General features: G+C 46.4%; 1 protein-coding gene across 2 annotated transcripts in view; it reads left to right on the top strand.

The window, feature by feature from the left end:
* LOC147627774 (uncharacterized) overlaps positions 1–21,961 on the top strand; it is a 96,835-nt gene that overhangs the window by 64,843 nt on the left and 10,031 nt on the right. For both annotated transcript variants that reach the window (XM_086814737.1, XM_086814739.1), the window contains 2 exons: positions 6,487–6,582; positions 6,831–6,953. In XM_086814737.1, the coding sequence (XP_086670863.1) occupies positions 6,487–6,582; positions 6,831–6,953 (219 nt within the window). The remainder of the gene's footprint in view (positions 1–6,486; positions 6,583–6,830; positions 6,954–21,961) is intronic.

Genomic DNA, 21,961 nt, shown 5'->3' with positions numbered 1-21,961 from the left:
AGGATGGTCCATTTCTCATGTGCGTGGATTATAGGGCATTAAACAAGATAACCATCAAAATTATTCCAACAAGGATAGATGATATCTTAGACAAGTTGGATGGATCATCATGTTTTAGTCGCATTGATCTAAAGAGCGGCTATCATCAAGTGTGAGTGATACCAGAGGATGTACATAAAACAGCTTTTCGCACTTCTTTTGGTCTCTATGAGTACTTGGTTATGTCTTTTGGTCTCACCAATGCTCTAGCTACTTTTAATCGCATGATGTACCGAATTTTCAGAAATCATAGAGCATTTACAGGTGTCTTCTTTGATGATATTCTTGTGTTTTCCAAGAATGAGGAAGAACACAAGAAGCACTTGAGAGTGGTCTTTGATGAATCGAGGCAACACAAACTTATGATAAATGGCAAGAAGAGTGAATTCTTACTTTCTGAGATTCACTATTTGGGACATATAGTCTCTAGAGATGGTGTGAGAATGGATCCTGTAAATGTCCAAGCCATCAAAGATTGACCAGAACGCAAATCCATACATGAAGTACGCAGTTTTCTTGGTTTATGCTCATGCTATAAGAGGTTTATCTTCCATTTTGCAATGATTGCTTCGCCATTGCATGAATTGACCAAGAAACGTGCTATGTTTAAATGGACGAAAGCTGAAATTAATGCATTCAATTCTCTCAAGAATACCATTATTACTGGGCCAGTCTTGATCATACCCGATTTGCATAAGCCATTCATTGTTGAATGTGACGCATGTGGCAATTGTATTGGTGCTGTTCTAAATCAAGAGGGACATGCAGTTGCATATGAAAGAAGGAGATTGTGCGATGTGGAGCTTATACTTCACGTTTATGAGAAGGAATCAATGGCCGTTGTTTATGCATTGGGCCAGTCTTGATCATACCCGATTTGTATAAGCCATTCATTGTTGAATGTGACGCATGTGGCAATTGTATTGGCGCTGTCCTAAATCAAGAGGGACATGCAGTTGCAGATCAAAGAAGGAGATTGCGTGATGTCGAGCTTATACTTGAGGGTTATGAGAAGGAATCATTGGCCGTTGTTCATGCACTTACAGTGTGGAAACACTACTTATTGAGAGTTGAATTTGTGGTCACTGACCGTCAAAGTTTGTGATTCTTTTTTACACAAACTAAACTCCCCGAAAAGCAAATGAGGATGGTCAATTTCCTCTCAATGTTTCATTTTCAGATTTTGCATATTCCCGGCAAGAAAAATGTGGTGGCCGATGTATTATTAAGAAAGCCATGTGTGGCTGCAATTTCGATTGCCTCTCATCAAGACTTGTCTAGTATGCGAGAAATGTATCATTTGGATCTTGATTTTGGGGATATATGGGCTGATTTGATGGCTGGTCATGCACATCCATCTTATATGGTTAAAGATGGCTATCTTATGAAGGATAATTGCCTATGCGTGGTAAAACACTTAAGACCAAAAGTTTTGGATGAATATCATGCACCTCCGCATGCAGGACATAGGGGAATATTTCCCACTATACAAATGATTGAAAAATATTTCTTTTGGCGAGGCATGAGGATAGAGATAGAAACTTTTATTCGTGCATGTATCACTTGCCAAAAGGTAAAGTTTGATTGGCAAAAGGCCTCTGGTTTACTTCAGTCTTTGCCTATTCCTACCCAGCCATGGGAAAGAATCACAATGGATTTCATTATGGATCTTCCTCGTATACAATATGGTAATGATGCCATTTGGACCATTGTGGATAGATTTAGACTCTCATAGGAGTTTCTGGAGGATTTCTGGACCAGGCTCTGGGCTAGCCGACAGGCACGCAGGATCTCGACTTTCCAGTGGCTGGTTGCCCACAGGGTCTCTGCAGTTGGCACTTGGCTTGTCTACAGTGGCCTTCCGTCGGCCTGCGTCCGATGCGGCCACCCATTGGAGACACAGAGACATTGCCTATGGGACTGTCCACAGGCGCAACAGATTTGGCGCCTTGCTTAACCCCAATAGTGCAACATCTCTCTCCCAAGAGACCACCATGTGCGCACGCTCGGCACATTGCTAGTTCCTATAGTGACATCACATCCCAAATTGCATCATGTGTGAGCTGGAGCTCGTGTAGGTGTCTAATGAGCCGGGATTGAGGGGCCAAATCAAAAGCTTTGCAGAAATCCACAAAGTAGCATTACACATGCTTCCATTGTATGTGTGTATCCGTTGTATACGTGTACCCCTGTTTTTGTAGTGACATCACTTTTGAAATTACACACTTGGCTCATTGCTACTTTCTATAGTGACATCACATCCCAAATTTCATCATGTGTTAGCTAGAGCTCCTACAAGCAGGATCGAGGGAGCAAATCAAGAGCTTTGCAGGAATCCACAAAGCAGCATTACACATGCTTCCATTGTTGGGTATTCAGAGTCTCTATGTGTGTATCCCTCGTGTACGTGTACCCCTATTTTTGTAGCCGCTTGTGTCCATGTGTGAACAGCCTTTGTGTGTAAATACTGACTTATGTGAGTAAGTAAGTGTGTATGTATCTGTCGTATATGTTTACCCCTGTTTCTGTACCCACTTGTGTCCGTGTGTGAAGAGCCCTTGTATTTGTGTAAATACTCACTCAACAACCTCTTTTAGTCGTTTATGTGTGTTTGTGATAAGCAATGATGTCATGGGCACTTGCCATGTGTCATTGCCCCAGTGTGTGTTGTGTCGAAAGATAAGGCTCCAAAAGCCTATAACAGATTGTACTCTTTGAAGCTTTTAACATCAATCAAAGTATCTTTGAGTCGTGCAATCATTGTGCCTCTCTTTGAGTTTGTTACATCTCTCACTCTCTCTCTACTACACACACCACCATGGATCTGTTTCAGCCTCCATAGATGCTGCCTCTTCTAACCACGAGTGATTAGTACAAACTCCCTAAGAGGGCTGTAGGCTAGCTCACCACCTAACCGTAGGATTAGTACCTTGATCCACCCCTGAGCCAGAGGCTAAGGCTTCGATCCCACGAACCATGCCAGTCAGCATTGGTATACCACCAATGCCTCCCTACTGAGGCCTTCGGCATGACCGTTCGTGACCCATCGAATCTAATCATGTTCCGATGGTAATCCTAGTCCACATACCATAGAGTGAATAACTCTCTATGAACAATAATAATCCAAGGCTCACTTATATAGTGGCTACAATTGCTATAAATAAGTGTCCGGTCATAAATAGCCAATATACTTGGTTTTGTTAATCGTGAGCCTTAGTCGCTTGTATTAGCCTATTTCCTCTAATCCCACCAATCAATACCTCGCTACACAACTCTAGATAACAACCATAAAAGCTGATAACTTGTACATTTGCCTTGTGAGAAGCATGGACCGTAAACCGTACATTTGCCACGTCAAAGGTATGGCTAAGGAACTGGACATCTGCCATATTAGAGGCTAGTGCACTCACCCCATGAACTAGGCATCCAACAATCATGAGCTCTGGATAACTATCCCAGCAAAAGCTAAAACATTTGCCTCAACGGAACCTTGTAAACCTGCACAGGTGATACATCCTAGTGTCCCATACCACCAGAACATACCCCATATATGTCTTGCAATCCATCACTCCTCATCTTGCAAGTCTTTCGAAAGATTTCATGAGGTTGTTAGCAATCTCTTTTGGCATACAACCCGAATCTTCTTGGGGGAATAAATCTATCCAAGAAATTTGATGATATCAATATCAACGAAATCTCATGTGGATCTTTGCAAAATATATGCGCACGTGCCAAGATACTTAGAACTATTTCAGTAAAGAAGCTTTACCTAGCATTTGGCAATGCATAACTGTTTTACTCAAACACATTTGTGAAGCAAAGAAGCTTCACACCTAGCAAAGCATACCCCCTTCACCCAAAACATAGACCCAATCATAGTTGCAAATATTGCGCAACTACATAACACTCTTTGATCATTTGCAATCCTTAGTCTCATTCTTGCTTCCTTCATGTAATTGATTTCTCAAATCAACTGCCGCTTCCCCTTAGTCTAGAAATCCACCAAATAGGAATATAAATGTATCCAGAAACCTTGCATGTAGTGGATCCTAGTGTCCCATACCACTAGGATACACTCCATACAAGACCCCCTTTAGACGCCAAACTCTCCCAAGTAGCCAACCATAATACCCACCTCCACCTTTGTATATGTGCACTAAAAGAAACACAAGCCCTGACACCCCCCCCCCCCCCCCCCCCCCAGTGCGACAAGGCACATCAAAGAGTATGGTAGCACACGAGGCATGTTGACGGCCATAGTTGTCAGGTACGAAAAGTTCGATTCGGTACGGTATGTTCAAATACGGTCTTGGATCGCACTGCTAAATTTTGAAAATAAAAATACGGTGGAGGTACGGTCCATTTAAAAAATACTTAAAAATATAAATATATATTGTTGATGGAGGGAGAGGCTTGAGGAAGAGGGAGAGAGAGGGAGAGGGAGGGAGGGGCTTGAGGAAGAGGGAGAGAGGAAGAGAGAGATGCTTGAGAGAGTCTAGAGGGGAGAGAGGCTTGAGCCTTGAAGGAGAGCTCGAGGGAGAGGATTGATCTTGAGCAATGAGCACTTGTGAGGGGAGGGTTGAGCAATGAGCACTTGTGAGGATGGGGTTGGGGGAGGGGCTATTTTTTATAGGATGCATCGTGCAAGCAAAGGTCAAAGGCTAAAGCCTAGAACAATCCCCAAAACGCCCAAGAAACGGCGAGAAAAACGAAAAAAGATTAAAAAACAGCCAAAAAAAGCGAAAAAAAAAATAGTGGATTGGATTCGACCGAACCGCCATGGTACCGCCCTTACTGAACCAAACCATTCGTATCGAACTGGACCGCCTGGGCGGTGCGCGAACCGGGTGCCACTGTGTCGACGGCCATGAGCTCTTTCTTGGATTCTCCTTTCTCCACTCACGTGTTGGGGGAAGGTCTTTAGGCTCTTCCTTGTGGGAAGTGCCTAGGCAAGGATGGCCTTCTAGTTTTTGTTGTGTACCTAATACTAATCTTTAGGATTAGTGGTCTAATCTAGCAAGGTTAGGGGAGCCCCGGGATTAGAGGAAGGAGTTTGATACAGGCGGCTAAGGCTCATGGTTATCAATACCAAGTATACTGGCTATTTATGTTCGGACGATTATTTATAGCAATAGTAGCCACTATATAAGTGACACTTGGGTTATTATTGGTCACAGAGAGTTATTCATAGCGTGATGGGGCAGGTGCTCAAGCTTCATGTGTGTGTGTGTGTGAGAAAGAAAGAAAGAAAGCTGTATTAACGTCTACTAGTGGCCGAACTCATCCTATGAGACAAATCAATGTACAACTGTCAATGTCCTCTGGATGTCCAGAAAAAAAGGACAAAATAAACATGAAATAAGCTATGAAAGTACTGAGCTAGTGGGGGGGGGGGGTGATGGATGGAGCACTATTGCTAAAGGCTCATTATGCAACCTATATGCGTAGGGTATACAAGAATGCAATGCAGATCTGTCTAGCTCCAACCAGTACCATAATGGGGGTGTAATATGCGATACATAGGCGATGGCGAGGCAAAAATCCCTTGGAGCATGATCTCCCTCAAAAAAAAAAAACCTAACTAGAGCTGAGAGTAAAAAACAGCTATGTAAATGACAGTGGTACAATGATACAATGTGATGGGATCAAAGGGGGTCCTAGGCATTTGTGGCTGTATAGAGGCTCCCCATGTCCACTGTCTTTCGAGATTTATCAATGTCCGCGATCCTTGTATCTTCCGAAGAGGTCTGAAATCCATGTCTGCACTGGTGGTCTCTGTATTTGAGGACTCTGTGTCACTCTCCGGATGATGAATGTAGAATGATGTATGGGTCTCTATGCTTCTGCAAGAATTTGAGATATCTCGAGTTGTGGGGTGCGGTTCAGGAATGATGGTCTTGGGTTCACTGTTGTTCATTTTGCATGCCGTGTGCTGCAGTATATTTGAGAAGAAAGAGGTTAGAAGTGTTTGTGTGGTGTAGATGAAATACTCTCTTTTCAAATCTCATGTAAGAAACAGGGCCACCCTTCTCTGGTCATCATACTTGATGCCCCTGTGCAAGGGGCGAATCCTTTGCTCTATAAGCAATGGAAGTGCCTTACAATCTCATAGTATGCTTTTGACAATGACGTAGGGCTTGCTCCTGTCTCCAACTCATATGTGTCACTTACTTTACATTGCCAGAGCTCCCTGTTATCATGTGTCAACTCTACGTCATGGCCGATGTCTTTATAAAACTGGTGTGATGGGACTCCTGGCTGCCCCAAAGATATCCTCAATGCATTTGACAAATGAATTCCTAGGTGTAATGCCTGAAATTTCTCATTGCCATTTATTTGAATTTGTTGCTGGAGCTGTTTTTTTAAATTAAAAAATCTCATTGTGATAGGTTTCAGCAAATCGTTTAGGCCTTTGATGTTTTTTTTTGTTATTGGCTCTTCCTGTAGGAAACCTGTAGTCCTGTCATGACTGCTTACAAACTAGTAACAGTTGATGCCCCATATTGGGGTTTTGGTTATCGAATGGAGCAAGCTATTCTAGGGGTAATGAAAAATCAATTCTTCTTTGTCAATACTTTTAGTGGCTTCCTTTTTCTCCCTTCTTCTTTCTTCGCCCTCTTCCTGTACACCTCACCTCCTCCTTCCAATAAGGTAGGCCCCTTGTGAACCTTCCACTTATTTCAGAGTAGGTGGGGGATTACGATCCATGTAATCCAAACATTGCTGTCGATTGATGTCATTTCTTTACTGTCTGTTTCTGACATCTTCTGGTGAATGGTTGGAGTTTACAGGCAGAGAAAGCACTTTTCTTAGAGAGTCATAAGCGCTGCTTTTCTTGGATAGATGAATGGTTCGACCTTTCAGAGGAAGACGTCAGAGAATTGGAATCTGAAAGTGATGCCATTCTAAATAAGGTCCTCCCATACAACTTAAACTTCTCTTTTGGTTGTCAAACAAATTCTGTGCAGGGGAAAGAGAATAAAATTCGTTTGAACAGATTGTATTGGAATGCAAATTTTGATGATTGAAATGTTTGCTTGCTTTCGAAAACTTTCATAAATTACCAGAAGAGTTAAACATCATTGCAAATCCTTAAGGTTGACTTTGTCTTATGGATAATGCATCCTATGGATGGTGGGTTGTTTGGAAATGACCCTGACACCACAAAAGGAGCCACAATGGTGTAGCTTTGCAATGAAGTAGAGGTAGTATTACCCATGGAATATCTATTGCCAAGTTTAAGGGTTGAAGTAAGCAAAATATGGATGGAAAATGCATTGGTGGTAGCTAAAAGAATATTAGACTTGGAAAAACTAGATAAAGCTCACTTGTTAGCCGTGCATGGTATGATGGTGGAAAAAAATGTAATTGTTAGATTAGCTGGAGAGGCAGAGAAAGAGGAAGAATTATTGCTCAAAATAAGTTGCAAGGTGCTGAGCAACATATTGAGTTAATAGAGCAAAGCCACAAAGAGCATAAGGCTCGCGTGTGCCAGCGCCCCACCCTGTGTCCCTCCCTCGCCTTCGCCATCGTTTCCGCCTCCCCCACCCGCATCGCCCGCTTACTCCCTCCATCGTGCTGCTGCCCCAGTGGTCCGCCTGCACCCGCCTTAGTCGCCCACTTTCCCCTTCCGTTTCAGCCCCCTCCCTTGCCTCAGCCCCCACCATTGCTCGGCTTCTGTCCTCCTCGGCTGCCAGCTATTCTTAGCCCCCTACGCAGCCCGCCAGGCTGTGCGCCACCCCAGTCCCCTCCGTTGTACCTCCTCGCCCTCCTTCCTCTTTCTTCTCCACCGGGCGCCACCGAGTCCTCCTTCCGTTCCGCACTTCCTCCTTGCCTTCCCCCTTTTGTCCGCCCCTCCCTATCCTCTTCTTCGTCTTCCTGGTCAGGTGCTATCAGCTTTTGGGTATTTTTCTCTTTTAGGCAAGATTCGGCAACTTCTGGTCTTCAAACCCACAGGAGGACTGGCAGCCGCTCCATCATCCCCGATTGATGCCGCCGTCCCTTCCTTGTCTTTCTCAGAAGTGGACCTCGAGCTACTCGCTTCGACAACGGCAACTATGGAGGCCTCCACCTTGGTTTGCAAGATTGTGGGTAGCCGCCTAGCGCGTGGACAGCTCAAGGATCTGTTATTACAGACAAGTCTTCTTGGCAAGCTTGGAAAGATCACCAATATTTATCCTTTGGGGCGTGGCTACTACCAGGTTGAGTTTGATTCGATTGCAGCATTGGAAAGAGTCATGTACCTGAGCCCCGTACAGCTTGGGCCTTCTTTGCGAGGTGGCAGCTCGGGTTCGACCCAGCGTTCTATCCTCTGGCTGGCATCTCGGGCTTTCCCTTGACAATTTGCTTTCGTGGTTTCAAGAAGGAATACCTTCTTCTCCTCCTAGTGATAGGTGGTTGAATATACTTATCAAAAAAACAGTTATCACAAAAGATAACTTCTTTTTTTCTTTGGATTTGTCAGGTAGACCATTAGAGATTGATAAAAGGATTAAAAACCAAAAAGTAACCACGTCCTCTAGTGTAGTCCCTCATCAATAAGCCAAAAATTTCAGTACGACACTAAAACAACTCTCACAAAATATGAAGCGGAAGCCATAAAAGTTTTACCATGAACTGAAGCGCTACAAAGGACCGTTGCCTAAAGTCTCTTAGAGAAGCTGTGGTATATCATTATATGTCTTAAGTTTATGAGATCCTTTGAGAGCAGCATGAGGTAACAAACCTAGGAGAGTGATGGGGACCCCCCCCCCCCCCCCCCCCCCCCAAAAAAAAAACACCACCGCTTTGGTTCTAGCTCGAACAGCTGGATTCCATCCCTTCGTATGTGCATAGCCTCTCCGGAGTCAACAATCCCTCATGCCATATCGCTTCCTTGTCTCCGAGGAGATCCTAATCAGCATAGAGTTGAGTACTTCGGCTTCCCAGGCCAATGCTTCATTGCCGGTAGCACATGGGACACCTTGCTAGAACTTGTTGGCGCCATCAGCCAAGAACCCCCCCCGTTCAGAGTTCAATCCTCATTAGGGGGTGTGGGTGGTACTGGTCCCACTAGGCATCTGAGCACCAGGGTCGTGTCTTGGTTGATCCTAGTGCAGGAGAGTGGCAGAGCTTTGGCCCGAGGTGGAACCACTGTTTGACTTCTAGAGTAGAGTGGCGCCGCTAGGCGCAATAGGTTGGCAAGACACAGGAGGATACGGTTTTGTGAGAGAACCATTACAAGCATTTATCTTAGCAGCACAGCCACGCACCCCCGCCCCCCCCCCCCCCCCCCCCCCCCCCCGGGGCGCTCCCTCTCCCCGAGTGCTGGGGTAGCATGTCACCTACCCGTTCTTCTGATGCCTTTCCGTTGAAGGAGTCGGTATTTTCAAGGAGACGGTGGCTCCTATTCGTATATGTGTGGTTCTACATCACTCTAGGCCTTCCACCTTAGAGAGTGGTGCGATGATCTTTTCCTCCCCCCTAAGTGCAACACCAGTGAGACGGATTGGAGCACGGTGTCAATGTCTTCTATTCACGGGCAGGCCATAGAGCTCTCACACTATTTACATGATCTACGTATCATCGATGTGCTCACTCACTTTTGGCCACTAGCACAGATGGAGTTGGGTGGCTTTGGCCATAGAGATCCGCAAGGAGAGATGGTGTCCACTAGCTTGGAGGTGCTCCTTTTTGTGTTTCTTAAAGTTTCAGTGGCAGTACCCCTCCTCTCTCATATAGATACTTGCACTATGATAGGTGGAGCATATTCTAGGGCTCCGACAGAGTGGCTCCATATCAAGGGTAGGATTTGTGCCCATCTGGCACGACTTTGACCCAAGACAAAGAGTGACTACTCTCCGTTCACACCCACACCTAAGACTCTTTGAGTGAAGGGCAGTTTTGACAGTTTCGACTTCCATAGATCTAATTTATGCAGATTGAAACCAGCCTCTGGTAGAAACCAAAGTGCTGTAGACTAGCAGCCACCCAAACACAGTTGTAATCCAGCAAATAAGACAGATAAAAAAGGAGCTAGAGTGCTCCTACACAAAAAGAAGAACGACACCTGTTGGCCCCAAAGCTTGGCGCCCCTTTCGGTATTTCTTTATTCACATTCAATGGACCACTTAGCATAAGGGTTCACACAGCCTTGTGCCAAAAAACACCACACTGTTATTCACCTCTAATCATCCAAGATAGAACATCCGTGAGGCCTTAAATTACGCATCTAGCTGGCTCATGCACATAGCCAAAAACCAGCCATACATCAGCCTGTAAACTCTTCCCAAAAGCATGTTAAATTTACTCCTGTCTCTACCCTCTTAGGCTGCAAATCCCTCCTCTCACAAGGGACTAGGAGAGACACTCCCGAACAACCCACGAGCCGGAAGAAAGAGGAGTTTGAACCCGTGTGCGTCTGACACTGCCCACAAGCCTCTAAAAAGAGATAGAGAGAGAGAAACAATGGCCGGCTGTCTCTGTCCAGCAACACCTCTCCTCATTGTTTCTCCTGCAACTTGCCACTTTCCACAAGAGAGAGAAACAGTCCTGTCAGCCAGCACTCCTGGCCACGTGCAGTCCAAAGCTGTACTTCTCTGCAGTTCAGCCAACCGCCTAGAGAGAGAAGGAAAACGTGCAGCTGTAGCCAGCCATTTACAAGGAGGAATACGTCTGCTGTGCAGCCCCTGTGCACTGCCTGCCCAACCAGCGTACAGCCCAGCCTGCTCTCTGTCCAGCCTTCGTACAGTCCAGTCCGCCTATAAATAGGGGAGAGAGAAAGCGTAAGAATTGCTGCAGCCAACCTGTCTTTTCAAAAGCGTGAGAGCTCCCAAAAGCACCCCCCCGCCTGTAACTCCAATCGTTTTTTTTCCAAAGAAAAGAAAACCTCCGAAAATAACGTGGAGGCTCCCCAAAAGGGCCACGACTCCTAAAAAGGGTTCTCTTAATTTTAAAGTTTTTAAACCTTTGTCCCCTCGTCCCCTCCACACATGGGGTTGTCCAAAAGCAGGATCCTGTGGGAAGGCATCATTATTTCCCTGAGGTGGGTTCTTGGAATGCACCTTCTTCTTCTTCTTCTTAGGCTCAAAAGGGGCCCTCATAAATTCAGCAAACTTCTCACTTTGCGTGAGTTGCATGAGCACATCCACTGCCCCTGCCAAACGGGCTTTGAATTGGGCATCATCTTCCTCTTTACTTGGCATATCTTTTGGCTGCGTTACATCGTCATATCGTACATCTTCTGCAGCTTGTTTTCCTGCAAGTACATCCTCAAATTCAATCCTCTCAGGAGTGGTCTCCTGCTCTTTCTCATCATCATAGTCATAGTCATCCTCATAGTCTGACATCTTGCTGAAAATTTCAGCAACGACTTTCCTCGAGACAACCGCAAGCTCACCCCCTTAAGAAAGTTGGTGATGGTCCTGACAACAAAACCTTGAAACCGGCATCTGGTAGAAACCAAAGTGCGGTAGACTAGCATACACCCAAACACAGTTGTAATCCAGCAAATAAGACAGATAAAAAGGGAGCTAGAGTGCTTCTACACAAAAAGAACAACGACACCTGTTGGCCCCAAAGCTTGGCGCCCCTTTTGGTATTTCTTTATTCACATTCAATGGAAGAGTTTAACTGAATTCATCATGGCCATTCATGGCTTGTACATATGCATGTCCAATCTGCCAATCTTCTGGACCTCTTAGCATAGAGGTTTCACACAGCCTTGTGCCCCAAAACACCACACTGTTATTCACCTCTAATTAGCCAAGATAGAACATCCACGAGGCCTTAAATTATGCAATTAACTGGCCCATGCACATAGCCAAAAACCAGCTATACATCAGCTTGTAAACTCTTCCCAAAAGCATGTTAAATTTACTCCCATCTCTGCCCTCTTAGGCTGCAAATCCCTCTTCTCACAAGGGACCAAGAGAGACACTCCTGAACAACCCACGAGCTGGAAGAAAGAGGAGTTTGAACCCGTGTGTGTCTGACACTGCCCACAAGCCTGTAAAAAGAGATAGAGAGAGAGAAACAATGGCCGGCTGTCTCTGTCCAGCAACACCTCTCCTCACTGTTTCTCCTGTAACTTGCCACTCTCCACAAGAGAGAAACAGTCCTGTTGGCCAGCAGTCCTGGCCACGTGCAGTCCAAAGCTTTACTTCTCTGCAGTTCAGCCAGCCGCCTAGAGAGAGAAGGAAAACGTGCAGCTGTAGCCGGCCAGTTACAAGGAGGAAAACGTCTGCTGTGCAGCCCCTGTGCATTGCCTGCCCAACTAGCGTACAGCCCAGCCTGCTCTCTGTCCAACCTTCGTACAGTCCAGCCCGCCTATAAGCAGGAGAGAGAAAGAGCGTAAGAACTGCTGCAGCCAACCTGTCTTTTCAAAAGCGTGAGAGCTCCCAAAAGCACCCCCCGCCTGTAACTCCAATCGTTTTTTTTCCAAAGAAAAGAAAACCTCCAAAAATAACGTGGAGGCTCCGCAAAAGGGCCACGACTCCTAAAAAGGGTTCTCTTAATTTTAAAGGTTTTAAACCTTGTCCCCTTGTCCCCTCCACACATGGGATTGTTTAAATAAAACCCTTGCCCCAAGTATGAACCTTAAACATATATCTTGCTCACCGACCACCATGCTCACCCTTATGCTGCACAAATTCACATGGTCATAACACGGATTGTCTCATGGTACATTTAGGTTTCAGGTGGACTGTAGGGCTATCAGAGCTGTGGGGTCCTCAAAGAGGATCTTGACAGACCAACAGTAGTCGGTGGGTCCATTGACATTCTCTTCCTAGAGGAGCATCATCTTTCAGAGGGTGTACCCACTGTTGGGGGAAGCTCCTGCAGGGAAAGAGCCACACCTTCTGGTTGGCCCCTTCGAGACACAGGGTGGAGTATGCATTTCCGTCAACGATAGTAGCTATTGCCTACAAGGCTCGACTTAGGCACCACTGTCACATGGAGAGCTTAGTGGGTGACCATCTGATTGGTGAGGACACATGGGCTTTCTGAATGTATATGCACCGAATGCCGCAGTAGGCAGAGCCACTTTTAGGAGTACAACTTGCCAGTCTCTCTCATAGGCGGATGTTTGGTGTATTATTGGGGACTTCAATATGTTAGAGTCAACGGAGGGTAGACTCACAGGTGGCATGGCTACAATTTCTAGCATAGAGTACTTGGCTTGGGAGGAGTTGACTTTTGCATTGAGCTGACAGGTTCCTTGGCATCTACCGGTGTTTGGTCGCCGTCACAAGAGTTTGTGCTTCTTGAGATCCGACAGGAGGAGTATGGTCCCAAACCTGTGCAAATTAGACTGGTTCTATGTAGATGAGTGGGCTTGTGGACGTGGTGGCATGATTGGTATTTTGACAGGCACTACTTTCTCCGATCATGCACCGGTTATTCTATCTCTGGAGGACCCCTCAAGATACAAGCTTCATGGGCACCACATGCCAGATTTCAATGACATCCATGCAATGAAAACATTTTTGTCGAAGTTGAGGTTGATTTCACAGCTTTTGTCGTGAAGAACCTCACTCCCCAATCCCCAGTGTCTTGCCACAAGTAGCTATGTTCCACTGGCATCCATACACAAGCATGTGTGTGCCAGGCCGAGTCATAGAAGACCTTAATGGTCAAGCACATGGATGTAGAGTAGGTAAGGTGAACTTGAAGAAGCTCTTAGCAGTGAATTTGCTAAATTTTGAGAGAAGAAATCAGCTTTTGATCAAATTGTCATTGATAGAAATGCTCCAAAACATTTTCAGCAGGTACATATCCAAGAGATAGCAACTGAAAAGGACTCCCAAGGGCTGGACAACAATGTAGCACTCATTTGCTGGCTGATCCAAGAGTTGGAGAAGCAAGAAACCATACCAAAAAGTATGTGTATGGATTGGTTATGCTTAAAATTGTCTTCCTTCACCTCCTCATGAAGAAGGCGCCTATTTCCCTCGAAGGGAGGGAGAGGATAAGCCTTTCCGAACAAATATGGGGTGGCCATTGAGCCACCTCAAGAGGAGCCACCCCTCTCCCATGAGTGGAGCGGGTGCCCAATAAGCTGTCCACACTCTTTTATTTAAAAGAGTGCCTGATTTATGAGAGTTTGGCCATGTGCCATCCAATGAGTGTCCAAACTCACTTATAACTCGTCAACCTAGCCTTTAATGAATTGTGGATGTCCAAACTCACTTATAAGTTGTCTATCCATACTTTAATGAAGTGTGGACCTGTAAAGCAAAACATTGAGCTAAAAGACAACTAAGCTTAAACAAAGAGTTTAGAGTCACAACTACTACCTGTCTCTACGGCCCACAAGCAAGGTCAAAATACAGATCTGTTGGTGTTGGACTCACACACTCACACACACAGAAACCTGCACATTAGGGTTAGGTGCATGAGGAAGAAGCTCACACAGAATCGAGAGAGCATATGCCTACAAGATCGACGCACACGGTTCATGAGAGGGCGTCCCTTGCTTGTAAACTAGACACACATATCCCTCCGGGCTTCTATACAGTTGACCACAACTATAAAGGTTCCAAGTATACCTCATCCATCCATTTAGCATCCATGGGTGAATATTTCTTGAACTTTACAAGTTAGCGTCTTTGAAGTTTGCCACTTGCAAGCTGACGCTCCTTGCGAAACATAATTTGTTCTGGTTGTAATACGTCTGCCAGCTCATCCTCTTCAGGTGAATCTTCCATAACCAGCTCTTTAAGCTGCGGTCCCACATATAGAAGTATGCATTGTGTTGTTATATGCAAATTCCATAAGCGGCAAATAGTTCTCCCAAGATCTTTTTTGGTCGGCCACATAGCATTTAAGCTGATCTAAATTTGCAGCTTCACTTTGTCCATCCGTTTGAGGAGGATAAGCTAATGAAAAATTCAGCTTATTGCTCGTATTGTCAAAAAGAGCTCTCCAAAAGAGACTCATTGTCCTCGGCTCTCTATCCCCCACAATTGATTTGGGCATTCCATGATGCTTAAACACTTGTGACATAACATATATAACTAAAGGTTTGTACTTCATTTTATCATGAATTAAATAAATCATCTCGAGTCGTGTCTCTCTAGTGTTTCCAATACTCTCTCTCTCTCTCTCTCTCTCTCTCGGAGATCATGCTCCGAGGTATTTTGCCCTTGCCATCGCCTATGTATCACATATTACACCCCCATTATGGTACTGGTTGGAGCTAGACAGATTTGCATTGCATTCTTGTATACCCTGCGCATATAGGTTGCATACTGAGCCTCTAGCAGTACTGCTCCTTCCATCACACCCCCCCACTAGCTCGGTACTTTCATAGTTTATTTCATGTTCATTTTGTCCTTTTTCTTTCTGGACATCCAGAAGACATTGACACTTGTACATTGATTTGTTTTATAGGTCGAGTTCGGCCTCTAGTAGACGTTAATACAGCTTTCTTTCTTTCTTTCTTTCTCTCTCTCTCTCTAGCATATTAAAGTCGCCTCCCATACACCAGAAATCAGCCTAAGGGATGCCTTACCGAATCATGCTCCATAAGTCTGCTTGACCTGCCATGGAGTTAGGGGCGTAAATGTTGAGGAGGCCCACCCGGTCCTCCCCAAGTTTGATAATTACCCACTATGCCCTCCTTGGAACTATGGTGCCGGAGTCCTCCACCGCCGGAAGAAGTTGCTCACTAACTGTGATACATACTCTACCCTGGATCCTAGGTGAGATGAAGGCGGGTGACCAAACGGTATGGCTCCTGCCTTGCAAAATCTTCCCTCATTTGCAGATACGACCAGCTAACAAGTGATGCTTCTGATGAAAGAGGATGCCAATAGAGCCTCCACTAAGGCTCTTTGCATCTCTTTCCGAAGGACTCCCCGCCTAGAGCAGCATCGTGGGCCGCCCAATTCATGAATGTTCCAAGAGACCATCCGCATGAAGGGGTCTAGTGGGGTGAGATTTGTTGGAGCTGCATTCCACCCTGTGAGACTTGGACAAGGGTTTGGATGGCGAGTAGTCACAGTCTGTCCTGGTGCGCAGATGTCCGAGGTGTTCCTCGATCCTATGCTCCATGTGGGCCCACTCTCTAGCTTTGCTATATGCATAAATTGGGCTGCAATTATCACAATAGAGGCATCTGTAGGAGAGGGAAGGGGGATCGTGAGCAATACATGAAGGTAGACGAAAGGATAATCTCCAAACCCGAGCTCTCAAGCTCGCCATCCTAGTTTCCATGGCCCGATCCTTCAAGCTCCAGGTGGGCCAAGGACCAAAGTTAGTTTCAATGTCTGTGATGCACAAGTCCCCCAGGTGATGAGCGAGCTCTATCATGTGTCCATGAATAGGGAGGAGACAGACTCGGGACTCCACTCTTGCTCTACCACTACAATTAGTGGGAAGGAGAAGATCAAGATCACTGCTCCCGCTCTCAGGAGTGGCTGGTCTGGATCAATGCAAGAAGACATGGACTCGGAGACGGGCTGAAGTTTTGCAAAAGCACCTGCATCCATTGGTAGGCATGTGAAGAAGCTGAAACCGGCCTTCAGAAATCTGACAGGCGGTGGAACAAACACTCACACACAAAACACTTCATCACCCATGAGAACCTGGAAAAGTAAAACAAATAGGGGAGCTAGAATGCTCCTGTAAATAGTACAAGTACACCGATTGGCCCCAAAACGCAGTGGCGCCCCTTGCGGTATTTCTTTACTTGATCAAATAAGAGTACAAAGTACAACTTGTCGAATCCTTTACCAATAGGATCCCTTTTTGCTTTTCACCCAGGACTTTTCCCAATAAGATCTCTCGCTATTACAGCAAAGCATTCCATAGAGAAGGCACACCTGTACGACACCTCCCTGCTTGAAAAGGTCTTCTCCATCTCAACCATGGATTCCCACGAACCCTTTCCCAAACAGCAATAGGGCTGTACCAAACCATATGTCCTTCCTATAGTCACAGCTTGTATCCATAAACCATAGGCCTGTGTCCTTGATACCAAAGTCCTGTTTCTTCTCGAAAACCAATGTCTTGTTTCCATGACAGATAAATCCACATGTGCACCATCAATCACGATGCCTTAAATTCAGAGAGAGAAAAATAGAGGATGTGTCAAGCAATCCCTGAATACACATAGGTCCAAGACGAAGAGCAACACACATCTCTTCCAAGAACATCATCCTGTGCATCTTAACTTGATCCTCTTCATCCCAATCTGGTAAACAGAACCTGCTTGCGAAGAGAGAGAGAGAGAGAGAAACCCCTTGGCTGTTAGCTCCTCGGTGCCTCCTTTAGCTCGCCTTCTTCCAAGAGAGAGAGAGAGTCGTGCTGTCCAACCCAACAGTCACCTGGAGATTGTCTCTGCTGGCTGCTTCCACACATGCAACCTGCCTGCATCCGCCTGGCTCCTGTTTGCTAGCTGCAGCCCATATGTGCAGCCACTTGGTCTTCCACACGTGCAGCCTCTACCTGAAACCTGTCTGGTTGCTTTTTGCTGACAATAGTCCATGCTCAGCCACCTGGTCACCTGCCTGGCCCTCGTTTTTGCTGATTGCCCGCTTGGCTGCCCCTTGCTGCCCGGCTATAATCCATACGTAGCAGCAGCACCTGGCGGTGGCGACGGTAGCAGCAGCTTGCGGCGGCGGCGACGATGGCACCTGGCAGCAGTGGCAATAGCACCGCATGCACAGCAGCGCCCAACAGCAACAGCAACAGCTCCTGCTTGCGGAGCAGCGCCTAGCAATAGTAGTATCCGCCTGCAGCACAGCTGGTGGCAGAGGCAGCTGCACCTGGCGGCGGCAGCACATCAGGCGGCGGCAGCAGCAGGCAACAATGGCCAACAGCAGCTTCAGCACGGGAGCAACAACATCAGCCAACAGCAGCGGCAGTGGCTGACGGCAGCAGCAGCAGCTAGCGGTGGAGGCAGCTGATGATGGTGGCAGCAGAAGCACCTCATGTGCAGCAGCGCTCCAGGAGATGTGCCTGCGTACCATCCGGCCACCTTCCCACACGGCGATCACCACACGGCCACCTCCTCACGGCTCGCCACCCTTCGCCCTCTTTAAAGAAACGATGCGCTTTTCATTAAAAACGCTGAAAAGCAAAGATAGACAAAATGCATGCTTTTCAATATAATAATAAGCCTTTAAAATTAAAGTTCCTTTTTGTCCCCTTTTCACACTTGGGCTGGCCACCAACATGGGTTTCCTTTTCACATTCAACTGATGCCGGTCCACATTGTGCGTCCCGTGCCCGTGCCCGTGCCCGTGCCCACTTGCTTGTTGTCCAGAGAGAAAAACACAGGGTCGTAACATACCCCCCTCTTGAAAAATAGCAAGCGTCCTCGATTGCACTCAATAACACAGTAAGCATCCAATGAAGAAAGAGTCCCCATATGACCAAAAGCAATGCCCCTCCAATGCATCTGGGTGATGAAACAATCATCCTGAACAATAAGGCCACACCGTCACATTGAAGTGACAAACAACTCTTGCTTGTTCTTTCAAAACCTGTAGCAAAAGTCTAAAATCAAGTGGAAACACGTAATCTGTGTTAGCCAAAAACAAAACCATGCATCATTCTACATATGACAAACATATGTATGACACATATGCTTTCGCAAACAATATGCTCCTCAAAATGCTCTACCCACTCCACAATAACAGTCTCAGGGTTGCTCGCAAGCCTTACACCCATGGGTATCCCTGTAGGACCCATGACTGAAGGTACAACATGAGCATATGAAAGCACTCAATGCATCTAAACTATACATCCACTAAGTACTTTCCACATATGTCCCTCTTGATGCTTTACCCACTCTGCCCATGGCCATCCCACAGGAGCCACACTTGATGTATCATATCAACATACATGCATCTCATCCTGACACATCCAGAGTATTGCCCATGTATTTCCAAGGGTACCAGAATACAATAATACCTTGGGAAGTGTATGTATACATGCACAAATACAGTTCAATCCATATATGAACCAAACCAATCTCTAGGACTGCTCGCAAGACTTATGCCCTTCATAGAGTCTCGAAGTGTTAGCTCAGGTTGCTGCAGACTTTGAGCTCAACCAAACCATGCCATTCCAAAGGAGACCAACTCCACAAATAGCAATATTTCAATATCCAATTGACCCATCCTGTGGTCAAGAACAGCCAAAACCATATGACAAAGATCAATGTCCCAATCTTCCTCAGTCATACCTTAGTTCCAAAGGCAAAAACCATCCATAGTTGCAGTTATAGTTCATGGTGCGGCCGACTGTGAACCATACCCAACTCTACCATCTCATGTGACTAGTACACAATATCATAGAAGTCCCACAAGCAGATGTACTATCAGCCTCAGTACCTCGGGTGAATACAAAGATGTCACCAAGCGACTCCTAGATAACAACTGAGCATGTCTGTAACAAGGGCGCGGAGGTGCTACCCCCCTCTTGAGCATCAGGCAATGCTCCAGACCCTAGCTCTGCTGAACCTGAATGAACCGTAGCAAGAGTCGGCTCCAACTCAAAGGCGTCAAGATAAAGCTGCGATACCTGAGGTGAATCTGCTAAGTCACCCTCCTCCATCCACTTCGCATCCATGAGTGAATAATTCTTGAAATTCACAATATAGCGACGGGAAACTTTACCTCGTACCTTTCTTTCCTTATGTGCCAGTATCTGCTTGGGAATAAGAACCTCATCAAGTTCCTCCACTTCCAACTGAGCCTCATCTTATACATCCACAGGCACCCAAAACTTGCTTGCACTCCACCCAAGTGGTAAGCACAAGTTCCAATGAAGCATAGTAGATCACCACTGCTAAACATAGAAAGAAGTTGCCTTCCAAACCCATGAAGTCTCCGTGAAGATACCACTGGTGACAAAGTGTCGAAAGCCAAAGCCTTCAATCTTGCACTATAACTCTTCAACTGCTTCTTGTTCCTGGCCACTATTTCCTGTCCTTGGTGTCTTTTCTCCTGAGCTTCATCTTCAGCTTTTTCTCTTCACCTCATATAGGCAATGACACATAACCCTGCACTTCCTTTTCACTTTCCTGATGTTGAAGCTTTTGATGTGACAACCACAGGCTCGCCTCCTTGAAAAAGTCGACGATATCCCGGCAATGGAACCATGAAACCAGCCTTCAGAAATCTGACGGGCAGTGGAACAAACACTCGCACACAAAACACTTCATCACCCATGAGAACCAAGAAAAGTAAAACAAACAGGGGAGCTAGAATGCTCCTGCAAATAGTACAAGTACACCGATTGGCCCCAAAACGGAGTGGCGCCCTTGCGGTATTTCTTGACTTGATTAAATAAGAGTACAAAGTACAACTTGTCGAATCCTTTACCAATAGGATCCCTTTTTGCTTTTCACCTAGGACTTCTCCCAATAAGATCTCTCGCTATTACAGCAAAGCATTCCATAGAGAAGGCACACCTATACGACACCTCCCTGCTTGAAAAGGTCTTCTCCATCTCAACCATGGATTCCCACGACCCCTTTCCCAAAGCAATAGGCTGTACCAAACCATATGTCCTTCCTATAGTCACAGCTTGCATGTAACCTCGAGAAAACTAGAACCTGTTCACATGAATCCAAAGACATGCTTTCCACACGAAACCAAAGACCTATATCCGATAAACCAAAGACCTGTATCCATAAACCATAGGCCTGTGTCCTCGATACCAAAGTCCTGTTTCTTCTCGAAAACCAATGTCTTGTTTCCATGACAGATAAATCCACATGTGCACCATCAATCACGATGCCAAAAATTCAGAGAGAGAAAAATAGAGGATGTGTCAAGCAATCCCTGAATACACATAGGTCCAAGACGAAGAGCAACACACATCTCTTCCAAGAACATCATCCTGTGCATCTTAACTTGATCCTCTTCATCCCAATCTCGTAAACAGAACCTGCTTGCGAAGAGAGAGAGAGAGAGAGAGAGAGAGAGAGAGAGAGAGAGAGAGAGAGAAACCCCTTGGCTGTTAGCCCCTCGGTGCCTCCTTCAGCTCGCCTTCTTCCAAGAGAGATAGAGTCGTGCTGTCCAACCCAACAGTCACCTGGAGATTGTCTCTGCTGGCTGCTTCCACACATGCAACCTGCCTACATCCGCCTGGCTCCTGTTTGCTAGCTGCAACCCATATGTGCAGCCACTTGGTCTTCCACACATGCAGCCTCTACCTGAAACCTGTTTGGTTGCTTTTTGCTAACACTAGTCCATGCTCAGCCACCTGGTCACTTGCCTGGCCCCCGTTGCTGATTGCCCGCTTGGCTGCCCCTTGCTGCCTGGCTGTAATCCATACGTAGCAGCAGCACCTGGTGGCGGCGACGGCAGCAACAGCTGGCGGCAGTGGCAGTAGCACCCTATGCACAGCAGCGCCGAGCAGCAATAGCAGCAGCTTCTGCTTGTGCAGCAGCGCCCAGCAATAGCAGTACTCGCCTGCAGCAGCACCCGGTGGCAGCAGCTGGTGGCGAAGGCAGCTGCACTTGGCAGCAGCGGCACATCAGGCAGCAGCGGCCAACAGCAGCTTCAGCACGGCAACAACAACATCAACCAACAGCAGCGGCAGTGGCTGACGGCAGCAGCAGCACCTCATGCGCAGCAGCGCTCCAGGAGATGCGCCTGCGTACCATCCGGCCACCTTCCCACACGGCGATCACCACACGACCACCTCCTCACGGCTCGCCACCCTTCGCCCTCTTTAAAGAAACAATGTGCTTTTCATTAAAAACGCTGAAAAGCAAATCTAGACAAAACGCATGCTTTTCAATATAATAATAAGCCTTTAACATTAAAGTTCCTTTTTGTCCCCTTTTCACACTTGGGCTGGCCACCAACATGGGTTTCCTTTTCACATTCAACTAATGCCTGTCCACATTGTGCGTCCCGTGCCCATGCCCGTGTCCACCTAACACAGGGTCGTAACAGAAGCTGCAGTCCACATGCTGTCC

The sequence above is a fragment of the Cibotium barometz genome, chromosome 20 (genome assembly GCF_041138505.1).
Source record: "Cibotium barometz isolate CiBa-2024 chromosome 20, ASM4113850v1, whole genome shotgun sequence".
Lineage (NCBI taxonomy): Eukaryota > Viridiplantae > Streptophyta > Polypodiopsida > Cyatheales > Cibotiaceae > Cibotium > Cibotium barometz.
This window is presented reverse-complemented; position numbering and strand designations above follow the sequence as displayed.